Source organism: Tympanuchus pallidicinctus, unplaced genomic scaffold, assembly GCF_026119805.1.
Source record: "Tympanuchus pallidicinctus isolate F22 unplaced genomic scaffold, pur_lepc_1.0 scaffold6, whole genome shotgun sequence".
NCBI classification, from domain to species: domain Eukaryota; kingdom Metazoa; phylum Chordata; class Aves; order Galliformes; family Phasianidae; genus Tympanuchus; species Tympanuchus pallidicinctus.
This window is the reverse complement of record NW_026294780.1, coordinates 19707979-19731068: the sequence shown is the minus strand read 5'-3', so window position 1 is coordinate 19731068 and position 23090 is coordinate 19707979. Positions and strand designations below refer to the sequence as shown.

Below are 23090 nucleotides of genomic sequence, written 5' to 3'. Positions count from 1 at the left end.
AAAATTCTCCAGGAATCTGAAGTTCTGCTCAGCACATGCGGAGCAGCATCACAGTGACAGGATTCTGCCTGTTTAAAACTGGTCCAATGGCCCAGCATTCTTCCAGCTGCCTGCGTGGTATGGCTCAGGATGAGAAGTGCCTTCACTTGGAAGCATATGACCATAACAAAAATCATCACGGAGTAACTTCAGGCTGATGAGTGCAAGAGAAGTTGGACTAGAATTCACGAGATTTTGATGGGGATGGATTGTGAAACTGCTGTTCTATGATTAGTGTCAACACTGACGAACTGGAATAAAGGACATGGAGTAAGCTTTTTAAATTTCCAGGCATTAAGCAGGGCCCTAAATAGACAAATAAATGTGTATGTATGTGTGTTACCTTTAAAAAAATGGTATAGGGGCATTAAAATTAAAAAACAGTAACAGAAGCAATAGTGGTCACCCCCCCTCTTTATTTCTGTTTTCTTCATTTTTGATTCAATAACAAGCAGCAGGACCAATGCAAGATAGAATATTGAAACTACATGAGAGGGGACGCGGTGGCATGGAAAATCTGGTGTGCATATGTTCAACTTGGATGTGAAACCTGAATTAATGCTTTCATGCCTCTAAAAAGTCAGCAGTGTTCATTTTTGAAATGTAAAGGAACAAATCTTCACTTATAGGGATGAGAATGATCTTTGGTTTCAAATCAGTCTTGTAACTAGTTAAAAGCATACGAAAATCATAGACATTCATCGTTTTTATTGTATTTGCCACTATTTTAGATTTGTCGAGATTCCCAGGCTGCAAGTAGCATTGTACCTTTGAAAAATAAACCGTATTTTGGCAGAGTGAGGTTTTATGTTGAAAAATGTCATGCTCATTTATGTCCTTTCTTGGCCTCTTCATCAATACTGTCAGCATGGATGGTACCAGAACATGACTCTCTTTCCGAACTAAATGCTAAATGGTTAAGAACATGATAGTATGTTTTTAAAAACATACTGTTATTGCTGGTATTCTGAGCCACCTTGGAACCTCATGCTTAAAAATCTCATGCTGCCTTAAGGCCTCTGTAAAAGAAGGGTAGTATTGATGTTCGGGGGATTTAACTAGAACATATTAAACAAACAAAAAACCTACCTACTATTTAAAGTTTTGACTGAGACCTGAAATTGTATGCTAAGCTTTACAGTAAGGTATAAAACAATAACCTTTTGATTAATGTTGGCCTGTGAACTGTTTGGATAGCTTATATTCACAACTATCCAGGCCAGCTACATTCAGGCCAGCTCAGCTTTAATCTTGTTCTAACCTTGATCCTGTAACTCCAAAAGCTATTTCTATTCTCTGTGTGATACATCAGCTGTCCCAGATTCTATGTCATGTTAGCAAAAAGAATACAAGGTTTTCTGCTCTGTACAGCTCTGCTGCCATCAGTTAGCACAGAGATGAATCTCAACAGTTGTGTGCATTTCCAAACTGTTTAATTTAGATTTGAGTTACCTATGTCAAATGTTTTGGTTTGCAGGTGCTAAAACAGCTTGCCACAAGTTAGATCTTTAGAAACATCTAGTTTGGTGATTGTGTCTGTTGACAGAAGTGATACAGAATCACTGGGAACTTCTAAGTCTCTTCATTCCAGGTTTTATAGAAAAATAAGAAGTTGTGGGATTTTCAACTTCTGTTTCAGTTTAGAAAGTTGCTGTGTGCAGAATGCCTCTGCAATGTTTCTTCATACAAAAACTGGTGGTGTTACTATACTGGGCTCCATGGAAACCCAGAAGATTATTTGACAAGTTCTAGTGGTCTCCAGTTATATTTTTAAGGTTACATATTTAGGTTCTTCACTAGATGTTCTGAGTTTTGTTTTACATAAAAAAAGTCCTTAAAAATAGCATGGAATTTTGGAATTTTGTTTTGCAAATCTAATGCCTTAATCAAAGAGACAGGAAAACTAAGCTGACCACTATGAGGCCATAATAAAAGAGTAAGAAAAGTCCATCTGCTTCCCTGCACCAAGTCAAATCTGGTTTAGCAGCATGGTATGTAATCAGAGTCACAGAAAAACAGAATGGTTGAGATTGGAAGGGACTTTTGGAGTCCAAATTCCTGCTCAAAGAGAGATGCCTAAAGCCAGCTGCCCGGGGCAGTTCAGAAGGCTATGAAATCACAGGATATCCATCACTACTTTGGACAGGAAATTACACTAGTTCTTCTCTTGGTAAATAAAATTGCAGGGGAAAGACTCATCACAGTCTCTCACCATATCAAATCCTGCGAACTTTTAATGAGAGCACTAACAGAGATGCACTCAAACTGATTTTCAGGTGTAGGATGTTTAGCAGCATCAATTTTCTTGATTCCACATCTTTATTTGAAGACATTTCTTGTCTGACAAGCATTACTGAAAGCTATTGCTAACTTTTCAGAAGGCTGTTTAATATTAGTAGCATTGTATGTTCCATTTCCTCCTCCTCCTTGGCATCGTGTTGAATTTCTATTCTCCACTTCTCTACCACCTCTGCAGGTGATGACATAACAATGCATTGAGTGTACAACTACCAAGCACTTACAGGTCTGAAGCCTCAGTCTAAAACTTAAATATTTAGAAAAAGTAGCATTTTATGAGCACTGCTTTGTGTTGGTGTACATTATCTATTGGAGAACAAAGCTCTTTAATACTGTGTCCAGAAGTGGATTAAAAGTAGTGAGCAGTCCTCAAGTCTGTATGTCAGGTTCTCATTTAGAAAGAGGCTGTCTCCTTTTAAATCGATAAAAATCCTCTCAGACCACAAACTATATGGATATGCATAAAAATGTATGCACAAATATTCTAAGCATAAGTAAGTAAATAAAAGACCCAAGCAAAAGATAAAAAGATAAAATCCAGTAAAGAAGCACTGAGATATTGTAATAGAGGCAGGTACATGTGGAAACAACTACTCTGGGTGCACATTTGAAATAGTCCACTCTTTAGTTGTGTAACTGTGCCTTCTAAAAATTCAGAAGGTCCACAGCTAAAATGTATGCATTACTTAAAACCCCAACAAATATAAATAAATAAAAAATAATGAAGTGATAAGGTTAGCATATCATGACAGTTGTTTTCTCCTCGTACATTTGAAGTTGCAGTTTGCAGACTGCTCAGAGGTTTTGCAGACACAAATCACCAGCAGTCTGCACAGGAAAAAAGGAAAAGGATGAACAGATGGCAACATTTTAGTGTGTGGATTAAAGACAAATTTAGTGCCAAAAGGGAATTACTATCATTTAAAATGCAGAGCTTTCTACTATTTCTATTATAAACTCTACACTTCTAGCAGTACAACTTCTGACAACTACATTGTTCTTAAAACTGCTGCCTTTTTGAATTTAGAGATCTTAGGATTTTTAAATTATTATTATTTATTGATTATAACTCTACAAATAAATTTGAAAAACAACAACATGGAACAGATTGCTGTATTAAGTGTGGACTTCAGCATCCAAGGATTGTCAAAAGTGAAGGCCTGCCAATTTACTTACCTTTTCATTAGAGCCATCAAAGTCAAATGCAAGAGCTTAGTGCAGTGGTAAACATTTAGAAGACTGAAACCTATAGGTTAGTCTTAATATCAGATTTTTACTGGTTGCATGAGAAAATTTTGCAATGGCCAATAATACTTATAAAGAGAAGAAAAAAATTTAGAAATTTAGTATATAACATGCAGCAGCTAGATGCAGGACTGTAAATTATTTTTCCTTCTAAATATCCTTGATCATGCTACAGGACAAAGTTATGCGCTCTGCGTGTAGACAGAAAGGCTGTAGACTCCATAACTTCAAGGTAATGTGCTAAAATAAGGCTAAATTATTATGTTTAATACCCCATTGGAATCAGGTTTAGTTTAATATTTTCAGGGAATAAGAATGTACACCGCTTGCTCCAAAAGTAATGCCTCTTATTTATTTCTGTGAGAACTACAACAGATAAATGCATGATAACACTGTCTGTTTGCTCTTATAGAGAAAATTCAAAGCTAAAAAACACTTTTTTTCAAGACTGTCACCACCAATAGCTGATTTGTGCAGATAAAGTGATTAAGACCCTCTTCATTTTGTGGTGTAACAGCTGTGCATTTCTGTCTGGAACATGGCTTGTTCTTCACATTGCTGTTGTTACTGCTGAAGTGCAGCACCCACCTTCTCACTGTGCTGAAATCTCCTGTTCTCCGTTTGGTTCACTAGATGTAGATGAATGTCAGTAGGTGCCTTTTCATTTATTTACTTTTTTAAATGGAAAAATTCATTTCAACGCCTTTGCTTCATATGCACTTCCATGTCTTATGCCATTCTGTCAGATTGCTCCTCTGCTGTGTTTTGTTGCATGGCAACAAAATATGATGGAATACTGATGGGAAGGTTTAACCTCTACTGCCATATTAGCACCACCTGCCTCTGATACTGTGGGCTAACATTATAAAATAGGAGGCATTACTTTTGGAGCAGCCCTTGTACATTATGACAGTACAGGTTTTCTTCCTGTCTATTATTTTTTGTGTTTCAATGAAAGTGCATATTTCAAATTCAAAGGGTACTATTCTGAAAATTGGACGTTATAGGCCTCAAACTGGCCTTAAAATGTTCTTTGGCATCTATAAAACCAATAGAGCCAAGTCAATTGATTGACTTACTGTTCACAGAAGGATCGTTGGCAGAACTACTTGTGTTAGCAGGAATCCTGGGAACTGTATACTTGAGTTCAATATGTTAAATCCAATTACACTTTTGGAAAAGACAGTATCTGTAAGATTTTTAACATAATTTTAAAGTTTTCTAGAACAGCATAATCTGTGCTATTCCAGATGCATAACATAAGAATAAAACAAAAGTTATTCGTTTTTTGAAAGCTACTGAAGAATTTGGCCTACAAAACACCCTCTGGAACAAATTAAATCTTCTACAGAATGTTTCAAAACTGCTCATGTGGATGTGTAGGTAAGGATAACTATGCTGTACCACCTTAGATGGCGGAAGTTTGTTTTCTTTCTTATGAGCTTTCCACTACAGGTATGTATCAGACAGCCAGCAATTCCTCAGGTCAACCGTGGACTTACAGGGTGGCTGAGGCTGGCAGGAAGCTCTGGACCAACCTGCTCCAGACCCTGCCATGACCAGGCAGCTTATGGAGTGCTCCAGGGAGGAGACTCAACAGTTTCTGGACAGCCTGTGCCAGTGCTCCGGCATCCACAAGTGCAGCACTGCTCCTGGTGCTCAGAGGGAACCTCCTGGGCTGCAGTTTTTGCCCACAGCCTCTTGTCTTGGCACAGGGCACCACAGAAAAGAACCTGGCTGCATCCTCTGTGTACTCTCTTCAGGTACTTACAGGCATGGATGAGATCTCTCTGAGCCTCCTCTTCACCAGACTGAGCAGTCCCAGCTCTTGGCCTCTGCTCACAGGACAGACGTTTTGAACTCTCAGTTCTGAAGAAATGCGCATGGTCATTCTTGCCAAATTTTACTCATTTGGTATGTATCTCCCTTCTTTTAGGTTAGTTTTAAGCCACTTCTAAACTCTCATGCTGATGCTCTGAAGCACTGTGCTATGTGTGTTAATGAGCTGCTGGGCATCGGCTCACTGCTGATGTTTATACATCGGTGCTCACCCAGCCTGGTGCCAGCCTGTGACCTGGATCTGCTGCACTGCCTCACAGACTAGGGCTGCAGGGAGGCATCAGTCCCAACCCCTCTGCCATACAGCTTTCCTCGCTGCCTTACGGGGCACGTCCCAAACAGCCATCCGTCAAAGGACGTGGGGATACACATACCTCAAATATTTACGGTGCCTGCACTTTGAGACTGAGACAGTTCACTCACATCTGTGTGCGGGCCACTTTTAAAACATCAAAATAAACCATCTGGCTGCGCAACTGTTTCTAATTACTCCCCTGCCTAGACTGTAAACTTCAGGGTTTGGCACCGGCCTCCCTCCCAGAGCGCTGCCCAAATCCCGCTCCCAGGCAGCTAATCACCGCCACTGCAGCGCGGGGGGAGCAGCCCTGGAGCTGGGCTTGTCCAACTCACAGCTCTCCACACACCCAGCGGCTCTGTCCGTCCATCCGTCTGTCCATCCACTGTCTGTCCATCTACCCAAGGGAGGCAGCATGGGCACGGTCGGCACAATGCACGCGCAGAGGCTGCTGGGACTGGTGCTGCTGATGGTGTCGGTGGGTTCCCTGCCCAGTCTGAGGCCCGCCACCACCCCAGCCCTGTGGTAAGTGCACTGGGGAAGTGATTTTGGGGGGTTATTACCCACCTTAGGGGATGCATGATGGAGGTCTGGATGTGGAGAAAGCGGAGTGTTGTGCAGGTGTGAGGTATTTTGTGTCTGAGATGGAGAACGTTCATGCATTGAAGAGGGAAAAGTTAGACAGGGATGGTTGCTTATTCCCAAACCTTCGAATTCTGCTGCTGAGTAGAGTGGGAGCACGACCACAGACTATGTATGCTCCACTGTCTCAATGTAACAGCATGATGAACCTTATTTTCCTTTAGGTCTTTGCCTCCTTCAGGGCCAGCACCTGCCTATGCTTATAGACAGCAGCTCTTCTATCCTAAACCTGTAACATCTAGTATCTGAGGAGTGTGGATAATACCAACCTCAGTTGTCAGCATTCCCTAGCATGGTGAACACCTGCTTTTGGCGCTTGTCACTTGGCCTTGTTCTTTGTTCTGTTTCCTGCAATCCTGGTGAGGCAGCATCTGATTCTCCTTGTGTATGTCCTGCAAGTCCTTATCTCCACTGCATGGCAGAACTGCATGGCAGAATAGCAAATCCTCAGATCTTCATGTGTTTTCTCCTGAATTTAATAAAATCATAGCCACTGAATTTGTGCCCAGTGAATTTGTGGAAATCAGTGATTACTGCTGTTTTCTGTTCTGGTGAAAGCAAGATCCCCTATCTCTGACAACCAGAAGACTGCAAAATCATTACTTTCACAAATATAACTCTAGTAGAATCAACCATAAATTGCTTTTTGATATTCTGTGTTCTGGTTTTGCTGCTTAGAAGTTCTGTCTTTAGTAAAGTTTTTGGAATAATCCAGACCAAAAAGCTTTATAACAGATAATCAAATTGTACATGTAGTATGTATATGTGCAGATAGGTATGCATACATACCAGGTACGTGTGAAAGAGATGGACCTAATGCAGTTTAACATGATAATTAATATACAACATAAGCATTCCTGCAGATAACAAGGATAGTTCTGATAAAAAGGGTTAAAAACAAGTCATTTCAGGAAAATGGTAGTTTGAAAGCATAAACAAAGCTGTGGCATTAAAAGTGCTGATGTGAGGAATGGCTGAAGCTGTGACAGCGAGGTGGTTTGCTCATTAGCACCTGGCTCTGACCACAGCTTCTTCTCTTGGCTGTCCTTCTCAGGAGCTCCTCGGGCAGCCCTGTTTTGTGCCTCCTGCCCCGTGCTGAGGCAGAGCTCCGGTGCCGTGTCCCGGGAGGCCCACTGTGCAGTGGCAGGGGCAGGTGCGACTGCGGGGTCTGCATCTGCCAAGTGACGGAGGCTGGCAAATATTATGGGCCGCTGTGCGAGTGCCAAGACTGGGTGTGTGAGATCTACGACGGGAAGGTCTGTGGAGGTAAGAAGCTACTGTGGCAATTGGAGCTTTAGGAAATGAAGTCCAGAAATATGTTGGAAACACAGCGTGTAGATAAAGCAGAGACACAGTCATCTATGCATCTTACAGTTTTGTAAGATAATAGAATCATTTAGGTTGGAAAAGATCTTTGAGATCATCGAGTCCAACCATAATTTAGGATCTTTAATTTTTAACTCTTAATTAGTTTTTTTTTTGACTGAGTCTCCTGACATCGAGAAGTGGGAAAACTCTAAATGGGGTTTTTGGCAGATTGGAGGATTAAATGTCACAAGTCAAAGGAATTGTCTGTGCCATAAGATGGGACTTTGCCCACTTTTTAGCAGCAAGGGCAAAAGTAGGAGTCACACTGGCATGGAGACTCATTTTGAATCTAACACAAAATGCAAGACTGTATGCTTTTTTTTTAATGTAACATTGCTGCATTTGAACTGCTCACCTACCAGTGGTGTGCAGTTTCTATCAAGGCTTTAAACTGTTGCTAAACAATTTGTTGTGTCTTGTAATGTTTTTCTTCTCCTGCTATGAGGAAGAATATTTGCTGTAACAAGTATCATGCTGAAGGATATAAATACCAAAACAGTTTTACTCCAAGTAGAGATAATGCTGTCCAAACAGAGACTTAAAACAATGTAATTGTGTTGTGGTTTCTGAGATTTCCCCACTAACACTCTATCCTTTAATGGCAGATTAAATGGCATGCATTTCTGGGACAAAATTTAGCCCCCGCCAGTTGCTGGAGCACGTCACTTGGTTTGCATCTAAACATTATCACTCTTTCATCTTTCCAGCTGTCTTTACTTAAGTTTCTGGGCTATTTCTGTCAGATTTTGGAGGTTTTTTTTTCTTTAAAGAAGCTTAGAATAGGATTTTAGAGAAAAGCAAGAAGAAATGCCATCACATTCCTAAGGGGATTCAGTCTGGATCTTGATGAAACGGGTCACATGGGCACTTCATTTCTTGTGTCCCCGCTTAAACAGCTTTACCAGATTCACACAAACGTGTCATCTTTTCAGGCCAAAAACTGCAATTAGGTCAATGGGAATGTTACAGGAATTCTACTAGTAAGAGGATAATACAGATGCATTCCAGCAGTGGGTTTGGCAAATTCTGTAGGAAAAAAAGAGCAACTTACTTTAGCAACAATGTAGCTAAGAAATCCAATACTAATATGAAAAGATCAAGAATGGGTTTATAAGAAAAATATTTGTATTTGGCACCTATGGCTTTATGGAGAAACTGATTTATAGACTCTCTAGTCAGCAATATAAATCTAGTTACACAAGAAATATCTGAAGACTGCTGTTCATGTCAGTGCTTGCTGCCCCAAAGGTGAATTTTCTGATCAGTGGTGTGATCTCAGTATGCTTGGTACTGTTTCTTGGGGGCGGTTATACAGTTAAACTGAAAGGTCCTCCAATTTTATTAGTTTATTGCAAATTCAGTTGTTATGTTCCTGTTAATGTCCTGTTAATGCAGCTGAAAGTTTTGCTAGTGCTTTGCTGGAAAGAGGTGCTGACAGGATAAACAAACCCAAGAGATTTCTAATGATAGTTTGTATAACACTTTATGTATCAGTTTAAAAATGCAAATGTTAAGTGATAAATGTTTTTTCAAAAGCATTTTTGAAAATTTTGTAGTTGTCACTTCATCTAGGTGGAGTACTGAAGCAGCATTATCACTGCATTCTCAAAAACCAAAATTCACTCATCTTCATTGAAAGTAGTAAAAAAAACCCAAAAAACAAGAAACAGTACACATTTGTGGGGACGGAAATAGCTGAGTTTTTTTTGCTTGTTTGGCTTGTATTTCTTGTCAGTAGTAGAGTCAACTTTGTTGGAGTTCAGAGTTGATCAGCACTTCAGGAGAGCAGATCCCAGGTAACTTTTGGGGGGGCTGAGATGCATGGTATGGATCTGGTCAATGGAAAACATATTCCATTCCAGTCTATGCACTCCTTCCTGGTCAGGTTTACTGTAACTGGCAAGAGGGTGATCCATGCACTGCATGACTAACATCCCCCTTGTTCCTTCCAGAAATATTCTGATGGCAAATTTGCAGGAATACTGCCCTTTCATGTGGTTGGCAGTGGCATATTGATCCTCAAAGACTTATGTGACTTCTTTTATTTGCCTTTCAATCCTGCGGTCTTATTTTAAAGCACGAGAGAAAAACATAGACTGTATTTTGATCTCATTACACCAGATTTTCTATGTATGCCACATACGGGGAATTTCATAATCTTGTCTTCATATTCTGAGAAAAAGGTACTGATACTGCTATTACAGTAATTCACTGCGTGAATTTACCACTTTCGCATACAATCAAGTCTTGTCAAGTCTCTATTAGTTTAAGTCTTTGTCTATTAGTTCCTCCTTTTCAACAAATTTAGAATATTCCATCAGAAAGAAAAATTGTATGTTGACTGTGAAGGACCATTCACTCAACAGTACCTTCTAATGTTTCTTTGCATTAAGCCACCAAGCTGATTTCCTAGGTATGGAATGCCTTCCTTTCTTTGAATCTTAGAGCAAATTTTTTGACTCAGTGACGAAATTATATTCCTTCTAGATGAATAGCCAAGATGTCTTACTGAATTTCTGTACCTTTTCTTTCTTCATTTTTTCATTTTTTCTTTCTTTTTTTTTTTCTTTCTTTTTTTTTTTTTTCTTCTCCCTTTCCCCCCTATTTTTAATTTTATGTATACTGCACTATTTCATGCTATTCTATCCTGATAAGTATAATAGCAATTGGAGCTGAGGGGGACTACATGCAGAATTTTGAGACACTAATTGAATATTCCTCTAGACAGCCAGGGCATCTGAGTTGAATGTTATTTCAAGAGAGCTACTTTTCATCCTGCCAGAGTGATGGCTTTTTGAAGTGGTTGATATGTAATCACTAGTGATATTCATATTCAGAGTTGGACAGACAGAGTTGTCTGTCACTAGTGCCAAAGATAGTTATCTTGGTGCTTCCCTGCCAATCAGTTCAGACACACTTTCACTTCCATCTCCTGTCCCAAGCTAAACAACATACTTAGTTGATCAGTATGCAGTTCTTCAATGATGCTTTCTGGGTCAGATCCACCTTCTGGACCAGATGTTGGAAACCCTTATTCAGAAGATGGAAGGCCTGAAGATAGAAGTCCATCTCTGTATCTGTTGTTTTTTCTTTTTGCATTATGTAAGCAATAAAAAATAAATTATTTTGTAAGTAATGAAGAAAAGCAGATACAATGTCTCTCCCGTCCTTCTAATTTCCCTTTCTTGAGACTTCTCTGCCCTATTACCCTTCCAAGATGTTTCCAGATGCTTTGGAAGGAATTGTGACTAGTTTTTTCTCTTTGGGTAATGTAGTAGGTGATTTTTTCAAGGAGTTAGAGAAGAGAGTGATCCATTGGATCCCCTCTCCTCCTCAGTGGCCTTTTTATCTGCCTGCTGTACCTTGAGGGTGCAGAGAAGAGTGAAATCCCAGTACTGCCATTCTCTTTGCAGTGCTGGTGACATTTGTATTTTGCCATTTCTTGCTGGTTTTCAAAGTAGGAGATAAAAGTAGGAAGATTGCACACCGCTGAATCGAAATCTCAAAATATTTATACGTCATTCAGGGCAGGAAGTGTATTTGTTGCTGTTTATTTGCAAATAGCAGTTTTGACCTCAGACACTTTCATATTGCCTTGGGCTTTTTTAGTGTATCTGGAGCCTGTGTTGTGTGCTAAGGAAAACAGAATGTGGCATGAATTCCTATCAAAGAGTTGCTTGATACTTATTTGCCTTTGGTTTTGCAGAATAGAGGAAAATCAATTTTAGTGGATTTTTAAAAATGTCTTAGTTTTTGTTGCTATTAAATATGTCTGTGATTAACAAGGGTAGAGAAAGTAAACTATGTATAAACTTCCATGACTAACTGTAATGAGAACATTCTAGGTGTTCCTAGAGAACAGATGTAGAACGTACCAGCTGGAACACTAGAGATTTTACTGCTCATATCTAATGGGGTCAGACACAACCCTGTGACAGCTGAAAAGAGTCCAATGGAAGAAAAAGGGTCCTCTATGTCCACAACTAATTGATTAGCTTTGTTTTTTCTATAGTTATTAAGATCTGATACACAATTTTTCCCCTTCCAGACTGAAATTGAGAATGGAATTCAAAGAACTTGCAGAGCTTTTATTGTCCACAGTTTTATATTGCTGATATTCAAGATAGGTAAATTCAAGCAGTCTTGGATTCACCTGCAACTGCTGCAGTTCCAAAAGCGGTGTGTATATTCATACCAGTGACAAATGAGGAATGAAGAGAAAGGTAAGACAGAGATTTCAAAGCAGATTACTCTTGCAGCCTGGAAGGCCAACAGTATCCTGGACTGCATCAGGACAGGAGTGACTAGCAGTGCAACAGAGGTGATTTTTCCCCTCTACTCTGCGCTTGTGAGGTCCTGTCTGGAGTACTGTGTTCAAGCCTGGGAACCCCAGTACAGAAAGGTGAATGTGGAGCTGTTGGTGCAGGTCTAGGGGGAGAGCATGAAGATGATCCAAGAACTGAAGCACCTCTTCTGTGAAGAAAGCATGAGGGATTGGTCCTGTTTTGTTTGGAGGAGAAGACTCCAGGAAGACGAAAAGTAGCTTACAAGAAGGAGAAGGACCATCTTTTTACACTGTCTGATAGTAACAGGACAAGGAGGAATGGCTTTAAACTAAAAGAGGGGAAATTTAAGTTAGAAGTTTGGAAGAAATTTTTTACACAGAGGGTGGCGAGGCACTGGCACAGGCTGCCCGAAGAGGTTGTGGATGCACCCTCTTTGGGGCCGTTCAAGGCCAGGTTGGATGGAATCCAGGGCAGCCTCATCTAGCAGCTGGCAACCCTGCCTATGGCAGGGGGAATTGGAACTAGCTGATCTTTAAGCCTACACCCTTTCGTGAACATACATGTTTCATTTCCATTAATATGGAGAAGATGGATGATAGATAATAAATGGTGTACTTACTGTTACAGGAGAGTGTATTAATGATCTTAACCTGCTTTGGCAGTGGATTGTTTTAGTAAGTGTTCTTATGACAGCCTTTATAAAAGAATTGACTTTCTTTGTAACTTTTTCTATGCTTATTTAAAATTCTATTATTAATAAGTTGTCCTGCAAATCATCCATTGCTTCTACTACTATACTGTAGACCTTTTGTTTCTTTCAGCTTTTATTCACCCTAAAAAGAGGGGATATATTTCAGCCCAAACCACTTGCAATTTCTGCTTGTAGTAACAGTTATACATCTAAAAACGTGTATCTATATCCAGAAGTATGTTTCTCTGCAGTCCTCTGTTTCAAGTGTGAGTACAGAGTGAAAACAGTGTTCTTTAAACCATATTTTCAGGCTATTTTGAAAGGCTATTTTGAAACTTCCTTTCCTGTTAAGTGAGTGGGTTTTTATTAGCAGACAGAGATTCTGAAGATGGAGAGTGGGCTGAAACATCAACTCAAGCAGCCACATGATCAGATTTTCATATAAGAAATAATAAGGCTTCAAAAGAGTTTAATTGCACCTGTCTCGCTTCTTGAAAAGCAATTCCTAACGCTACTCAGACACCCTTCATCCTTTCATTTGTCCAACCGACAAGCACCACTGACAAAAGCCAAGGTATTTTCCCATCAGTGACTTGAAAAGTGGCAGTCAGAGTCTTCCCACGAATATCTGGGTCTCTTTATGGGGAAAGTGGCCGGGAACTCTGACACTGGTCTGGAAATCAGTGGACTGAGTAATAGTTTCATGACATGGAAAATGTTGCAGCCAACCTGCTATTGCCTGGCAGCCGCATGCAGCAGCAGATGTTGTATCTGGAGAAACTGGTCACAGCACTGTGTTCCCGGGGGAAAGTTATTCCAGCAGCTTTTAAACTGGAAAGAATAGCAGCAATGAATGAGTTGTACAACTGTGGTCTGACTTTCAGAGATAAAGTTGAGGCCTTCTGTTGCAGAATCGTGGAAGTTAGTACTGCAAATGTACTTGGTTTTCTGTCTGCTGTTTTTATAGGCAGGTTAATTCTGTGGAAAGAAGATAAACAGTAATAAATGTATTTAAAATCATGAAGTGGTGTTGAAGCACTTTGCTAGAATATTATTGTAAGACTGGAGCTTCTAGTGACCATCTTTTGAATGAATTATCTTTGTTCTCACTTCTGTTTCAAGCCACAGATGATCCTCATCATGAACACAGCCAGTGTAATGAAGCATAACTCCCAGTTTGAGCTTAGGAACAGATCCAAGTGACAGCTATCACTGAAAGAAAATTGCCCATCATCTTTAAAAGGGCAGTTTCTCTAAATGAGAATTGAGAATTTAGGAGCAAGTGCAATTGAATACAGCTGCTCTCTATTTATGTGGGTTCACATACAGTTTCACTTGTAAAAATCCTTTTTATTTAAAACAGAATGCCTAAGATCAGTTTTTACAATGATCATTTCTAAACAATAGCAACAATAACAGTACAATTTTCAGCTTGCCCAGCCCTTATTTAACTTCATAAGCTTGGCATGCTCTGGAGAACTCTTTAAGCTCTGTCCTTCTTGCTTCTGTAAATGAAAACCCATCTGAGAACTACTCTGAACAAATCACTGAGCAACCTGTTCACAAGCTCAAGATGCAGTGCACCTTTTTCCAAAGTATGCCTTTCACATTCCCTGGCCCATCATACACAGAGATCAGAGCATTTCCCACTGCATCATTTTTCCCTAGGACTGCTTAATGAATTGAGGCATAGAGGAAAAATATGGGAGTGTATCACTAGATGTGTTGTTGTTGTTGTTGAACCACTTTCCTTTGTATACAGTCTCTGATAAACAGAGACTTAACTGTGGCATAAATTTCTGTATCGCAGCAAAAAATAATTTCACACTCAAGATTTACAGTGTTCCTATGAGCCTTCTATGTGATACACAGATGCACAAGAAATGACTGAAGATGGAACTGGCAAACTCAAGTTTGAGTTATGTAATTTGTTAGATGTAGAAGTGGATCCTGTCACTCCTCTTTACTGCTGGGGATAAAAGATGTCTTAATAAAAGCTAATACTGTGGCTTCTTTTTTTATCTTAACAGAAACCTATATTTTCCACTGACATAAGTCTAATGAAATCAATACAGCTATGTAAACAAGAAAATTGGTCTCCACATTTCCTCCCTTTGTTTGACCAGAGTCTCCAGTTAATAGCAGACAAATATCACAGGAACATCATACAGACTATGACATTTACTTGCAAAGAATGGTAAAATAGTAGTAATAATAATGAAATCTTCAAAGTTAAGAATGCTTTCAATCTCAACAACATTTTAACATGATTTATGTGCTTCGTTTTTGTGTCCTTCTGTGTATATTAGTACTTGAAAGACTTCCATGTAATTCAGCAGATTGGCAGAAAATCTGCCAAATGTTTTTTTCTCTAGACTTAACAGAAATGTGACTTTTGTATGAAAACATTCTGATAAATGAAAACATAATTCTTTTAGAGTTAGTCTTCATTGTATTAATTAAGAAATGACACTTGGAACTATCCCAAGTTCTATTAAATGGTCTACTGATTTGGAAAGTTACAATTAGAAAAACATTTTTTAATTGGAAGAGCAGGATAGTTGTCAGTCTACTTTCCTTTCACTATCTTAATGCTTTTGTATATGAGCTCTGTGGGATTCTATTTTGTAAATAAGAAAATTCTAATTGCTTAGAATTTGTATCTGCTACACTTACATGCAGGTTAGAAAAGGCTCTATTCACAAATATTGTCCAGATTAGATATCATTATTTCTCCCTAGGTGGTTTCAAAAGAGCATGTCACACAAGAAGGTTTTAGATGAAGTTCTTGCAGTATAATTCATCTAAATAATACAGTAGACACAGATTTCATTTTATTTTGTGTCTAACAAATGTACTCAGATTATTTTAAAATAAAGTTATTCAACCTTGTACTTAACTTAGCAATTTTTTTAAGACAAGCAAGTAATTTCTGGACCCTCTTACAGACTTTTCTTCCTTTGTCTTTCAGATTTACAGGTGTTGTCTTGACTTTTCCTCCATCTTTTTCTGCACAGGCAATGATTTCTAGCCCCAGTCTGAAAATTTTGACTATCTCCAAATGCCAGATTGTTTTTCCTAATACCACTCCCTGCTCTCAGAGTCTTTGCTGCTTTTTGGGTGGTCTCTATCTGGCCCAGTTCTTTGGCACTACTCTTAACGGGTTTCCTAATCCATTCTTCTAGCTCATCAAAGAGCAATTTCTGTGAACACCTGGCTGAATGTTTGATCCACTTTGGCTGTCTTTACACTTCCTGGTGGCTGTTTCTCAGACCGATGACCTTTGCTGTTGTCCCAGCAGGAATTCCTCAGATTTTCACAGGCTTGTAGAAGTTAACCGCAGTTGTATGAAATTAAATACTTATTGTTAAGTCATGCTTTATTCATGTGAGTGCTGTTCAGTAGTAAAAGCTCTTGGTAGAATATGACGCTAAACCTTAAAATAGGCTTAAATTTTTTCCCACTTTCTCTTTTTCCCTGGCTGGAGTAGGTGGCTCAGCACACCAAAATTTTTTTGTTCATTATGTTTCTTATTCCCAAAGAGAGAGCATTTCTTGCAAACAGTGTTAAAGGTTGCCTGAGGGAGGCTGTGGGATTTCTGTCACAAGGAGTGGTTCAAGAACAGGCTGGACAAGTAGCTGTCAGAAGTGAAAAGCATCCACTTGTTTGTGCCTCCAGGCACAGAATTGGTCCAGATGATTTCTTCCAGAGATCTCTTTGAGGCTGATTTTCTTTGATGCTGCTGCTAGGCCAATTCTCTGGCCTGGTGTCCTGCCCTAGTGAGGAGTATAGTGAATAAATAATGAACACCCCAGTGAGGTAGTATAATGAAATTTTTTGTCACACTATCATGTTTCTAAATGTAATAATTTGTTGAAAGGGATGACTAATCATAGTTTCTAATCTGTTGACACTGTGAACTTTCATCTTTCTTTAAAAAATAGATGTCTGTTTCCAGTTTGTGTGACCCCATTTTTAAATGACCATTATCAAGTCTTCATGCAAGAACAATTCCGCGAATGAGTTTGTTTGTTTAAAATGTAAGCCTACTTTCAACAATGAGGCATAAATCAATGTGGTGGCTTGACTTCTGTAATAAGTTGGGAGTCCTTGGAAAACTTTTTTTTTAATCAAACCTTTGTAATGGGAATAAAGTAGTGGAAGTATTAAACAGAAGCATTTCTGTTGTTTCATTTGCTCTGTTTAACCACATGCAGTCTTAGTTAATGATTGACTGAGGATAATAGGCAGGAAAATTGAATGTTTAGCCTGCAGTTTGATGTAGGATAATACATATCACAACAACAATGGTATTCTAGAAGCTCCTTTTTCTTTTTTGGCCCCATTAAACAGCAAATAACTTAATTCCTACTTAAACAGGAACTCCATCTGTTCTGTATATTTCACTGAAAGTAAATATGTAAAAATGTTTTTTTTTTTCAGATTTTTTTTTTTTTTAATATATATAAAGCAGGATTGTACTTCTAATAAAATTATAGTCATAGACCATGTTTTGGAACACTGCCTTGGGATATGAATTTCCTATATTTTCTCAGTACAAAATTATACCTTCCTTTGCTTTGACAGCAATGGACTGTATCCTGTGTTGATGAAAACATTATGTAGATGGATGGCAAGTCAAAAGATGTGGCATTGACGGGGTATAATATTTTTATCAACCTGATTACTGTCACAGAAGTGGGAATGTGCAAATTGCTCCTGCCATTCCCTTCTTCATGTTAAAATAACCCATATGTACACAGGGAAATCTGAGCACAAATCTGTATGAATATTTCTTTTTCCTTCTTTACCTCGGTAGGTCTTCCTCCATTGCCTGTGCATGTGGTCTTCCTCACAGTTCTTCTGCACATTCATGGGAAAGGAATGTGAAATTCTACCTCTCTGTATTCTTTTCTCTTTTTCTCATGCATGAATGAAAATAAAAATATCACTGCTTATCTTTTCCTTCATTGCAGTGTCCCTCACATCCCTGTAGTGCTTCATGGAGCCATGTGGCTTCAATGGCATAAAGTCATTCATTGTTCACTGCTGCTGAGAAGTAATGATTTCCAAAGATGCTGTAATGGAAATATCTGCAATTGTAGACCAAAATGACTCTGTGGTACTTTGAAGTATTTTTATGATAACCTTGGGAAAAAATACTTTAGAGGATGTGTTATGTTGCTCCATGTGTGTTGCACAACAGAATTGTCAACTCATAAGAGCAGTGACAAAGGCCGATCCTGAAGAGTCACATTGTCTTGACATAATGGACAGTCCCACCACACACTCTGTTCTTTCCCCTTTTGCTCTGTCTTTTCTCCCCATGTGAATCACAGAAGTGATTTTAAATGTCTTTCAGTGAGTCATATGGTATTGCTGATGGATACTATTGCTAATTCTGTTTCCATTTTCATGTCACTGTGTACAGATCCTCTCTGAGGGCTACCATTTATTTTGGTCATCTACTTGACAATTTTATAATAAGAACTTGCTTTCCTTAAGATTTTTTTTTTTTTTTTTTTTAAATGGTAATGCCAAAACCTTGAGCTATCGTTTGTATTCCAAACTGTCCATTTAATTTTCTAAATCTCTTTTCAAAAATGGACCAGACTGAGCCGTACATTGGCGGCGTACGTCCTCACACCTTCTGGCAAGCATCAGCAGCCAAGAATTCCACTCTATTGTGGCTTATTGGTTGGCTGAAAAAGAATCTAAATGTACGCAGAAAATGTAATGTGGTGGAAGTGAGAGAAAAAAAAGGTTTGAAGGTTGAAAACAAATGTGAAGAATTTGTATACAAGCAGCAGCTGGAATGTATGAGAATATATGCATTACAAACTGTTCCTCAGAGCTGGAAAGCACAAGTCTGACTTAGCAGCCATATTTTTTAAGCTCTAAACTAATTTTATGATGATAACATTCACAAAATTTCTAATCCAGTGGCTTTTTTCAGTCTGCAAGTGAAGGAGACAAAAACCAGAAGACATTGTGCATGTGGAAGGGGAGACTAAACTGGCAGATGCCAAAAGTTGATAGGGAAATACAATCAGCTTTCCAGGTGAAAAGGTAGGTGGGAAAATCCTGTTTTAGACAACTGGATAGACAAGACAGAACTCTGGAAAAAATGTGAGAGAGAGCCAAAAAATGAGATGAGTTTAAAATTAGAACAGATGCAACTCAAATGCACAGGAACAACTCTGTGAGCAGCACTTCACCATCTAAACACCAAAAACATTCTTCTGAGTACTGTAGATACAAGTTGGTGCCAAGTCAGGTTGAATTTTTATTCTTGATTTTGAGATGTGAACCTTAAAATCTTACTGTACAGTAAAGGAATTATAAGCATTTTAAATGTTTTTAATTGCCACCCATTCTGCTGCTCTTGCATGTAGTTTTACTGCTGGAAGAATGTGTATTTTGGCTAAAGGCACACTTTGATATACCTGGTTTTCAAGTACTTCCAGAGGTTATATAACAACATAAGTTCTACTGGGAATTTCTTGGTCTATAGAATTGTCTTGAAACAACATTTTTCTTTGCAAGATACTGCTCTAGTGCTGCATTCAGATTTCAGTTCATTTTTGTATGCTGCTTTCCAAAACATTATGGTAAGATATGCCATACAAGGCTTTCTGAAGACAACATATTACGTACCATTTACATCAGCCCAATCCTCAAATTCAATATTTTTTTTTTTTCTTAAACATTTTTCTTTCTGTAGTTTGACATGTTTGGAACATTGGATAAATTTTGGTCTTTTGCACTAAGAAACTGAGAACATTCTTTAATTCACAAGTATAGGGAATCATAAGTGATAAAGATCTGTGCATTTTTCTGAATAGGTTTGTGGGTTTCTGTCTGTGTTTTAAACTAATACCTTCATGAACTTTCAAGATATATTTTTTGATTCCTAAGTAATGAAATGCGGTCCTCTTAATCCCATAGAGAATTAGAGTTGGTAAAGTGACAGAAACATTGGTATTGGAACAAATAGCGTAGAGTATACCTAGAGGCAACTGTTCATCTTGGATAAGCAAGAAGATTTCATCAGAGGATTAAAGAAAGGATTTCAACACAGAAGATGAAATGAAGAAGAGACAAATAGGCACAGGGCTGCTAATATCTGTTAGAAAAAACATACGTATTTCCTCATTACTTTGCCTGCCAGAAAAAAAAAAGAGCAGTGTTTGTAGTGGTTGTGGTGAAGTTAGAACATACAGAAAGGACTCAGTTACAAGTGGCAGATGTTGCACAGGAATATGTTTCTCAGGCAGCAAAAATGACTGGCTTAGGAAAATTGAACTAGAGGGACATTAACATCAGCTATACTGAGACAGCATTTTCAGGCTCTTATTACCACTGGTATTGGTAGTAGTAGCCACCTCTGTGTTACCATATCGTTTATTTTGTACACTTCCACAAGAGGCAGACTAACCTCCCTATCAAAAGAGGAGTTTCTACTCTCCTTTCTGAAATCCAGATGTACAGTTAAGCTCTGCTCCCCACCAAGAATCTATTTAATGTCAGAATCGATCAATTATTTTATTTATATTCATGAGAAATGCTAGTTTTCATGCAGAAATTTTGATGGAAAAGAAATGAATATATGAGTTTACTTTCCCCAAGGCATATTTCTTTTTCTATATACCCCCTAAAAAACACCAGATACAATAATGCATTTTTGCATGTATATGTGCCATCACAAAATAAGGCTTGCTTGATCTCAGTGCTATTATGTTTTACCATCTTGTTCCATCAATGTCAGTTAAACTGTAAAAGCAGGAAGATGACGATGGTTTGCAGCCAGCCTATTAGAATAGAATTACTTTAGATTGGAAGGGACCTGAACAGCTCAGCTGTCCCAGACTCCTGCTAAATGCAGGGCCAGCTTCGAACTGGGATCAGTTGCTCAGAGTCATCACAGATGTTGTCAAAACATGTCTATTTGTCAGGCTAAAAAGACTCAAAAGAAGTACAAATGCACTTCTGCTGAAATAGTGCTTAATTTATCCGACTCATTTAACAGAAATTAGAAACAGTTAAAAATATTTTGTGACATAAGGTGAGATGGGTTATGAAACCGAACCAATTTAGTTAGCCAATTTCTTTATTAAAAGTGTAATATTTTTATTATGAGAATTGTTATTTAGAAATCTATAATTCAAATTAGAAACAAAAAGCAGCTCTTGAAATAAGTAGAAGCAGATTTTTTTTTATTTTTTTATTTTTATTTTTTTTTTTTGTCTTGGATTGTCTTTTAAGAAATGGCTGTTAATTAGGCTAGTTCTGCCTCACTTATTAGCATGCTGTCAGTCCATCTGCCCTAGGCTACTTGTAGTATCTTATGTTTCTCTGATGTCTTCAACCTCCAACAGACATATTTTTCTACTGAATACAAACTAAATGACTGAGTTGATTATTCCTAGGTTTTTCCATGAAGTACATGAAGTAGTCATGAACATGACTACATGAAGTAGTCCTGCAGTGGAGCATTTTTGAAGTTGTAGGACCTTAAATGTTCATCAGGAGAAGATAACCTGAAAGAGCAAACATGAAAATTTCATCTTTCAACTAAAAAACAAAGAACATCTGATTTTTTCTTGGGACCTACCACTGCAGTATTAGCATAGAAACCAATCATAAAACTACTATATATATCAGACTTTGTGTCTAATAGGTCATCGTTAATCAAAAGCAGTGACATGGTTCGTCACAGCTGTGTCAAGTTGTGTTGCCACTGGTCACTGGACGCTTAGTGACTCCAAGACTCCTGATTTCCATGAAGTTTGGCTGAATGTCTGTTCTAGCACTTGATTACAGCCTTGTAAAGGCAACTACTTTGGTACTGTTTAAACACTAGATTAAAAATTGCAGGATCATGTTGCACCAGCTCAGTTTGTCTTTAGGACAGTTTAACTTTATGTGTCTCATATTCTTTTCTATAAGTGAAACATAATGCTTACCATCTATTTTAGAAAGTAGTTGAAGACTTCAGAGGTCTTTGGTTTTAAAAATATTGACAGTATTGATTCCAAATAGTCAGTCTGGGTTTGTCTTTTAAGCCTGACATCAGGAATAAAACTACCAACAGAAAGTTAAATAAAAAACCTGCCTGAGATCGATTCATCCATCAGCAGGGAAGTAAACAGTTTATGATTGCTTGCCTTACTTTTCTATTACTGTCTATTTGTTCTTCCTACCCTGTTATTACTCCATGGATCTGCCGAAATATCCTCTGATTCACTTTCAAACTATTTTCAGAAACACCTCTTAATTCTGGCTTTATATTTCATTGTTTATTAAATAAGAAAAGGTATTAGAGATTTGCTTTATTATGAAGTTCTGCCTAGTCCTGAGAACTTAATGCTGTGTGAGATTTCAGTTTGGTAGAAACTGAAAAATGATTTCCTTGATAAAATATATACCAGGAAATGCAGGTAGCAACAGTAGGAGGCCCTGGATTGCCTCTCCTTTGGTAATAAGAAAGGATAAGGGAGCCTTGCTTCAGCAGGATGGATAGTCTTCTGACACAACCTCTTCATCTGTTTATGAGGGTGGGTAGAGATAGAAGAAGGGGGAGTGGTCTTAAACTGAGGCAGGGAAGGTTTAGGTTAGATATTAGGAAGAAGTTTTTCACACAGAGGGTGGTGACATACTGGAACAGGTTGCCCAAGGAGGTTGTGGATGCCCCTTCCCTGGAGGCATTCAAGGTCAGGCTGGATGTGGCTCTGGGCAGCCTGGTCTGCTGGTTGGTGACCCTGCATATAGCAGGGGGGTTGAAACTAGATGATCATTGTGGTCCTTTTCAACCCACGCCATTCTATGATTCTATGATTCTATAATTCTATGATTATGTGTTCTGCTTTGATTTTTAACATTTTCTTGTACCCTTCAGCTTTCTAAACAATGTATCTGTATATTTTTAATTATCACTTTGTTGTTATGCCTTGCATGTGAAGAAGGGAGAGATGCTCATGCTACTAGAAAGTCACCAGACTGACTCAAGTGGATGGCTGATTCCTTGACTGTCTTGAAGGTGGTGAGCAAGAACATGAATGCAGCCCACTCCAGGACATGGAGAAAATATGTTTGCTTTCTAGAAAGGCATATTGCCTGCAATTACTGTCTGTCTCATATGCCTGTGATTTCCTGTGTGTAATTTAACTTGTTTATCTGACCAAAGCATTTAATTCCCCACTCACCCAGAGAAAAGGTTAGAAATGTGAAGCTCCACAAGTTTGCTGGATGTCTTCATGCACCTACTGGGGTGTGCACCAGGACAGAACCAATTTTGTGGCCTAAATAAGGTGAACCAAGGAGGCTCTGCATGCAAGAGTAATGTGCTTCCAGAGCTGTACCAGCTCCCAGAGAAATGGTGGCTAGG

General features: G+C 38.6%; 1 protein-coding gene across 1 annotated transcript in view; it reads left to right on the top strand.

The window, feature by feature from the left end:
- Window positions 1-6083: 6083 nt before the first annotated feature.
- ITGBL1 (integrin subunit beta like 1) overlaps window positions 6084-23090 on the top strand; it is a 127336-nt gene continuing 110329 nt past the window's right edge. The window contains exons 1-2 of the mRNA XM_052705938.1: window positions 6084-6241; window positions 7413-7624. Of these exons, the coding sequence (XP_052561898.1) occupies window positions 6132-6241; window positions 7413-7624 (322 nt within the window). The 5' untranslated portion in view covers window positions 6084-6131. The remainder of the gene's footprint in view (window positions 6242-7412; window positions 7625-23090) is intronic.